The sequence below is a fragment of the Condylura cristata genome, unplaced genomic scaffold (genome assembly GCF_000260355.1).
Source record: "Condylura cristata isolate star-nosed mole 26May11 unplaced genomic scaffold, ConCri1.0 scaffold00024, whole genome shotgun sequence".
Classification (NCBI taxonomy): Eukaryota; Metazoa; Chordata; class Mammalia; order Eulipotyphla; family Talpidae; genus Condylura; species Condylura cristata.
This window is the reverse complement of record NW_004567125.1, coordinates 14,742,077-14,750,115: the sequence shown is the minus strand read 5'-3', so window position 1 is coordinate 14,750,115 and position 8,039 is coordinate 14,742,077. Positions and strand designations below refer to the sequence as shown.

General features: G+C 46.5%; 1 protein-coding gene across 1 annotated transcript in view; it reads right to left on the bottom strand.

Annotated features, from left to right (window-relative positions):
* Positions 1-600: 600 nt before the first annotated feature.
* The window catches only part of TBX19 (T-box 19), a 21,558-nt gene continuing 14,119 nt past the window's right edge, over positions 601-8,039 (bottom strand). Inside the window, exons 6-8 of the mRNA XM_004688459.1 lie at positions 6,146-6,337; positions 3,799-3,934; positions 601-899 (exon numbers count right to left, since the gene is read on the bottom strand). Coding sequence (XP_004688516.1) covers positions 614-899; positions 3,799-3,934; positions 6,146-6,337 — 614 coding nt within the window. The 3' untranslated portion in view covers positions 601-613. The remainder of the gene's footprint in view (positions 900-3,798; positions 3,935-6,145; positions 6,338-8,039) is intronic.

Genomic DNA, 8,039 nt, shown 5'->3' with positions numbered 1-8,039 from the left:
AGCAGTAGATTGAGGCTGGACTGTAGAGGATTCCCTTACAGGAAATCCTTTGCCTTACAGGAAAGGAGATGTGCCTTCCTTCTGCAGGCAATGGTGAACACTGAAGGTTTCTGAGCAAGGGAGTGACATGATCGCATTTCAGTTCTAGGCTGCCTTGGGTAATACATGATTAACTCTATTTTTATTAACTCTATTCTCTTGGTCTCAGAGCAGAAGCTCTGTGGCTAGAGACTCTTTCCAGGGTTGCCTAAACCCAAGAAGCAGTGACCATGGACCAGGTAAACAGACACTTAGCCACTTTACACCACCTCCACAGAAAGGGAAAGTGGAGCCTTCTCGAAACAAAGAAGTGTCAGGGGCTGGGGGCAATGAAAGCACTCAATGAACTATTGTTGCCTAGTCATGCTGTGGATAAGCTGCAGAGGTCATGGGAGTGGGGCAGAAACTGGTGGCATGGGAGTGACAAATTAGCATCATCCAAACAAAGCTGTCTCCCGGCAGGCCCTGTAATATAATCCACCCAGCCTGTAGCTCTAATTCACTGGAACCAGTACACGGGCTTTTATGAGCTCTACACAGACAAGGCTCTCTGAATCCTTCCCTAGGATCTTGCCTAACTGTCCAAGGAGGAAGGAGAATGGCGTCCACCCCCACCCGGGCCCCCCCAGCCGGAGAAGGGATGCGAGGCCACAGCTGTCCAGGTGGACACAGCGATGCTGGTCAGTGAGGGTTCCCCCAGAACTTCCACACCTGCCGAAGTGGGCGCTTGGGTGGAGAGAGGCGAAGTCACCGTTGGGTTGCCCAAGAGGAAGGCTCCCGGAGAGCTGGCGTGCACCTCTGGGCCCGGCCCCACAGGGCCCCCGCCACTGTTGCTGATGGTCCACAGGCACGGGTAGGGGCTGCAGGGACAGACAGATGGACGGAAATACCTGATGATATTCCCAGAATATATACCACCCGGAGAACATACACACAACACTGAGGGAGCTTAGCTAGAGGAGGAAGTCATCTGCCATGACTTTATTTTGCTCTGATGCAGATTGGCATTGTTTCTGCAAAGAAGTTGAGAGGTGTTGAGCCAGGATGGGTTAGAGGTCCAGAGAGCTGAATTTTTATGCTGGCCTGGCCACTAGTAAGTGGTTCAGTTTTAAACCCAGCATTTGATTTATCTGGCCTTCCCTGTAACCTGAGTAAAAAGGTCAGAGAATGAGGAGGATATTTGGATGGAATGATCTGGATGGGAGTTCTCTTGCTGGCCAAGAGAGGCCATTTGGCATCATAACCAGTATGAATCCGTGTCAGAAAACCTGGGTCTGGATCCCAGAACGCCCATTTCTTTGCTCTGTAACCTCAGTCAGATGAGGGACTATCTCTGGGCCAGTTTCCTGTCTTCAAGATTGTCATGATGGTTGTACACACCTTGCAGATGTTGGGAGGGTTAAATGAGGATGTGGGGCCAGCATCAGGCACTCAATGGATGGTGGTTGGTGAAATGATTTCCCCTGCTGTCTAGTCTCTGACAGAAAGGCCACTTGATTTAATTTCTTTTATTTGATAGTGTTGGTTCACTCACTTGCCTACACACTTGAACCACTTAACAACTTTCAAAAAGCACTGATGCCTGAGTGCTATCCTAGGAATTCTGGTTTGACAGCTCTGACATGCAGCCTGGACATCAAGATTTTTAAAGCTTTCCAGTCAATACAACATGCAACAAATTGTGCACCTTCATCTTGAACATCTATGAAAATGACTGCAGTGAGAACAAGTGGAATTCCCTCCCATGTTTCAAATTCAGTCAGCTGTGTTCTGGGTTTCTCAAGTCTCTGCTTGCCTTACATGGTACTGCTTGCTAAGAGACTCCTTCCCAGTGACAGCACTGAACACGCTGGATTTTCTCCAGCTAGATCTTTATAGAGGCAGGTTCAACACACCGATGAGGAAAAGGAATGACGTGCCTCCGTCCTCTCTGCCCTATTTTGATACTGCAAACCTCACTGGGCCACAGAAACCTGCAGGAGCTATCTTCTGAGGCTTTTAAAAAACATGTTTATTTGAGCCAACTCAGCTCTCCAGTACTCTGCTGCAGTCTCCGGGAAAAATGACTCTGTGTTATTCCTTCTGGTCCCTTTCTGGAGCCACTTTTGCCAGTAGGAAAACCCTGGGCACTGAGTTCATGACCAACGACCCGACCTTCAGGAAATTTTATCTGCCTCTAAGCTTTAGTATCTCCATCAGTAAAACAGGATGTTTAATGCCAGCCTTGTGAGTAGCTTTGAGTCCTACAATGTCTTACATCAAACCTCTTGTACAGAACTTGGCACACAATTGTTTAATATCTTCAGGGAGACTCTGCCTCCTTTTTCACACTTCAGACCATCTTCCAAATCAGTGTTTTTGTTTTTTTTTTTTAGGTCCTCCAATCAAGTACAGGCCAATAGAAATAAAGTGAGGACACAAATACAAAGTGAGAATTTCTTATAGCCATTTTTAATAATATAAGAATGAAAAATGAAACTAGTGTTCATGATTTTTTTCTAACTGAAGATGTTCACCGGACTATCATTTCTACATGTTTTCATGGCAAAAAGAAAAGAAAAAGATGTTTAGTCTTTGCTCTCCACCATGTTTTCAGAATAATGTCTGTTACACTTGCAGCACATCTCAGCTTAAGCTCACCGTACTGGACATGTCCAGCAGACATTAGGGCTGGCTATTGCCCTGGACAGCACAGCCTATACCCTCGTGCACTGTGATCAGTGCAGCATCATTAATATCCTAGTTTACAGCTACACCGATCACCTGGAAACTCATATGAAATGCAGGATCTCCGGCCCCAATCCAGATCAAATCAGACTGTGCATTCTGACAACATTCCAGGTGACTCAAATGCACATCAAAGCATGAGGAGCCCTGGTGTAGCCCAAAAGCCTATAATCACCTAACATTTTCTAGACCGACACATCAGACATCTTCCAAGTCTATTTTCATTTTGAATCCCCATTTTAGAGTTTCTCAAAATTCTACATATTTTCTATATGTTGAAAATAACTGTTGACATGGATGTAAAAATGTTACTGCTTACAAAGCATGGTAATGTTTTTTTGGATATTAATGCCCACCATTACTGTACAGAGGGCATCATAGTATTTCCAGGTTACAGAAGAGAAAACTGAAGCTCACTGAGGATACATTTCCCAGAGCCATAAAGTCAATAAAGTAGAAAGGAACTCACACCGGATGTGCTGACATTCACACTCTCAGTTGCTTTCTGCTCCACCGCACTCATCTCCAGAAATCAGAACAACATGCATGTCTCTGGTGCGTGACAGTTACGTCACGGATCCTGTAGGCTGCACTTAGCCCTATTATGTGGGTTGGGTCCAGGACCCCCAATCTGTGTCCCTGTTAGGACAGGTGGCTGATGACAATGTGGACAATCAAGAATGTTGAAATCCCAGTGTTTACACATTCCCCCTTCAATTCCTCTGCATTCAGTGTCTCCTGCTACTACCACTGTTCTCCACCGGTTTGAGATAATGTCCCCCAGTCATAATGTCTTTCCCCTTCTGAAGATAGAATTCAAAAGTGAGGAAAGAAAGAGAACCTGATGGTGTAAGTGCCTCCCTGCCTTGCTTTCTCCAGGAATGAAGTCAATCCTGTAGTTACCATACCTTCCGGGGGCTTAGGAGTCAAGACACAGGCTTAGACCAAGCCCCTATGGAAAGGGTGAACACAAGACCAGCACTAACATAGCCCCCAAGACCACCAGTGAGCAGCACTTCAGAGGTTTCTTACCTGGGTCCTGCATTGATGGGTCCGCTGGTATGAGGCACTGACAGGATGCTCGCGTGAGGGGTAGAGGACAAGGAGGCCCAGCTGTCCGGCCCAGAGAAAACTTGGAGATTATTGCTAGAGCTTTCTATCAAATTCACTTTAGGGAAATAACAACAGTTCAGTTGATAGAGCATGAAGGACATATACAGATGGTGACCAATGACATCATCCTAGGGCAAACTATTACTGTGACACTATAGATGCCAACAGTTTGTTACACCCTCTAGGGGAAACCGAAATGGAGGCCCTTAGATCTATTGAATGTCAACCCTATGTCTCATGCTGATCACATTTTAATCTTGATAACTTCCCATCTCCATTTCATAGATGAGGCTCCGAGAGATGGAATGACTTGCCGTTGGACCGTGTCAGTACTCCTCAGAATAATCTAAAGGGCCATCCATGCCCCAAATGAGATTTCTGATGTCCAGGACCATATTCTTCTTAACAATCCCAAGTAGGGTCAGTCTTTTGGCTAAGGTTAAGTATAGTAGATAGCTCAAGAACCATGTTCTCTATGTCTTTGAATGTCCATTTATAGTGTCTATATACTCCACAGGCAGAATGTTTATGAAGAGGAGGGTGGAGAGGAAAGAAGCGGGATACAAGGAAGATTCAGCGATATACACCTTGTCAGGTCCTTCTCATGAGCTGACAAGTGTGACTTCTTGAGCCTCTGTCCTTGCGCCTTCCACCTCTCACTCCTCCCTCTCTTTGATGCCCAACAACCAGATCCATCCACTCTCTCTGACTCACTTACTCCTCTTTCTCTACCTCTGTCTGTGGGCCCTGCCATCACCAACCACCTCTGCCCACTGTCTTTTTCTAGTCATCCTTCAAGGCTCAATTTAAATATTAACCCATCTGGGCAGATTTAGCTGCTCTTTTTTCTCCATCCCCCTGGTACTTGACTCATGTGTTTTATAGAACGTTTCTCAAGCTTTAATGTGCATAAGAATCACCAGGGGATCTTGTTAAAGTGCAGACTCTGCTGCACTGAGAGCCTGGGAATCTACCTTCCTAACCAGTTCCCAGGTGATACTACAGGCCCAAGGATCACAGGTCGGAGCCCTCATTACATTGTATTTTGATGAATTATTTATGTGTAGCTCTACGCTCCTCTGGGGGGATAAAGCTCTACCTTGATCACATTCCTATCCTAATGCTTAGAAAGTTCTGGTGCAGAGCAGCTGCTTGGAATGTATGTGGTGTGCTACCCCTGGGGAAGAACCAGGAAGTTGAATGAGAACACCTGATGCCATTAAGTCACCTAAGTCATCTCCCTTCTCTAGCAACTGTCAGGTTGTGAGAGGAGCAGGGAAGAGGTAGCTAGTGACCATCCAAAGCTCAAAATCTCAACACTCATCTCTGTTTTCCCATGCCCTGAATTTTATTTATTTTTATTTGATTTATTTAGAGTTGATCTCCCCAGGTTAGAGGGGACTCTCCATGAAGGTAGGAAGGGCAGAGTGCTTAGCTATTTTGTTCATGCCCCTAAACTGAGCCTAGCACACAGTCAGCTCTCAATAAATATTTGTTGCACAGATGATTGAATTGGTTTCATTTCTCCCTTCCTCCCGAAGAGTCTGATAACCAGATGAGCTCTGGACTAAACATGAGGCCAGGGTAGACAAGCAAGCAGCCCATGAGGAAAAAAGTAGAAAACAGAAAACATCAACTTAGAGGTAATCAGACTGCAAAGTTGTCAAGGTTGGGGTTTCTGCTGCCAGCAGAACCAAACCAAAGTCTGGATGCATGTGATCCAGATCCTAAGAGTTCCCCAAGCCTGGGTCAGTCTTCTCTGGACTGAGTGGTAGATTCCAGCTCTAGAAGGTTCACATGGCTGTAATGAACTGAGTGGTCAGACCCAGCTTGGTTTGAGAGATGCGTGTACACAAGGCCTTTCCACCTACTGGAACCTAGAGTCTGAATATCTTGTGAAATTATTTTAAAGCATGAATCATGTCATAACTACTGAAACTATTAGCATATGAAACATTGGAATGATAATATACAATAATGTTATATATTACATGAAAGGGAGTCCATCTTTACCTGGTTTTGTTTTTCATGTTTTCAGATTTTTTTTTTTTTTTTTTTTGCTGTAACTTTTTGTATGGAGGTAACATTGGTTGGCAACATTGTGTAAGCTTTAGGGAAATAGGTTCACACCTCTTCATGCCTGTGGTCACACCCCACCACCAAGGTACCCAGAATCAGCTACTTCTTTTACCTAGCTGTTTGTCTGTGTCCTTCAATCCCCACAGCCCCACCCATGCCCAAGGGCTTCATTAGCAGAATCACACACCTGCAGGAGTGTGGTTTCTATGGGCGTATGCAGGAGCGTAGGGAGCCTGCCGATGCCCCCGGAGGCCAGGGTAGTGCTCACAGCCGTGGTGGTGCGTATGGGGTGCAGACAGGGGCAAAGGAGCAGCATACTGGTAATTGGCATTTCCTGCTGCGCACACGCCATCCGGATTGGAAAAGATCCAGCCCCCCACTACAACAGAGAAGGGGGGGGAGGGGACACAGAGACCATGCTTGTGAGCTTCCACACCGAAAGCCATGTCACCAGACCTCCGGTGACAGCAGGAGGTGCTCACAGGCAGCGCTGGTGAGGTGGCACCACAGCAGCCAGCCACACCCACCTGAAGCCGCAGGAGGTGGTGCTGGAGGGTCAGAAACAGTGGTCAGCTCTCAGAAGTCACAGATGGCATGCTGATGGTGCCAGAGCACAGGCACTAGTGGTATAGCCCTTGGAGGGCTGTTCACATAAGCAAACAGCAGCTGGCAATTTGAGAGACACTGGGCACAGGCCAAGGACACAGGCCAATGGTGATAACAGGCAGACACAGAGATGGCGTCTGTACTTCCTTCCACACTGAAAGCCAGGTCACTAGACACTTCCTGTGGGAAAGTTCTGTGCAAATGGCCCTGAGCAGCTGCCTATGTAAACATTAGGGCCATGCAGTAACCCTCCCAAACCCCCCAGGCATTGCCCCATCCTTTCACATTAGCAGGGAAAAGGCTCTCTGGAGATGAATGACAGGTACTGCCAAAGTTTGGGAAACCCTTTAAGGACAACTGAAATCACAGCTATATAAAAAAAATGATTTGAGGAGAACCCATGTACCAGCACAGCCTTTCCTAGTTCAGAGTAACAGCAAAAAGAGAGCTAATGAGCCTAAAGGAAGGGGACCCCTTTTAGGTTAACCCCCCCTAACTGAATCACCTGGACAGATCATCTGCTGAAGATACAGTCAGGAATAGACCAGAGATGCTCCCTAAATAACTCAGGGGCTGGATGAAACAAAGAGATTGATTTACGTATTGTTTTTCGAACCTATTTGCGTCCTAACGTTAACTATGTTAGCTTTATTATATCATCATTTCTGGGATCTTGGTTATACCAAAAAAAAAAATTATACTTAAAAAAGAGAGGGCCCTCCCTGGTGGCGCAATGGGTTAAAGAGCAGCCCTGGGAAGCTTGCGCAGAGATCGCATGAAGAGTGAAGATCGAAGTTCAATTCCAGCCAGGGAGCTGACCCATATGTAGACCTCTGCTGACCTGCCCGATGCTCCCCTCAGCACTGCACTTAGTTGATCTGCCTGTTCTGCTCCCCACTCTGTCTCTGGTGAATCCTCTCAACCTCCACACCTCTGGCCTGTACCCCAGTTCTGTATGCATAAATAAATAAATAAATCTTTTTTTCTGTATGCATAAATAAATAAATAAATCTTTTTAAAAATAAAATAAAAAAGAATTTGGGGCCCTCCCTGGTGGTGCATCAGGTTAGGACACAGCACTGCAAGTGAGCAGCAGCCCCATCAGTGCAAGTTTGGTCCCTGGCCCAGGAGGTGACACACATGGCACAGCAGACCTCTCCTGACACACCCGCTGCTCCCCTCAGCAGTGTACTTCATCAGTCTGCCTGTTCTGCTCCCCACACCTCTGGCCTGTACCCCAGTTCTGTATGCATAAATAAATAAATCTTTTAAAAAATAAAATAAAAAAGAATTTGGGGCCCTCCCTGGTGGTACATCAGGTTAGGACACAGCACTGCAAGTGAGCAGCAGCCCCATCAGTGCAAGTTTGGCCCCTGGCCCAGGAGGTGACACACATGGCACAGCAGACCTCTCCTGACACACCTGCTGCTCCCCTCAGCAGTGTACTTCATCAGTCTGCCTGTTCTGCTCCCCAC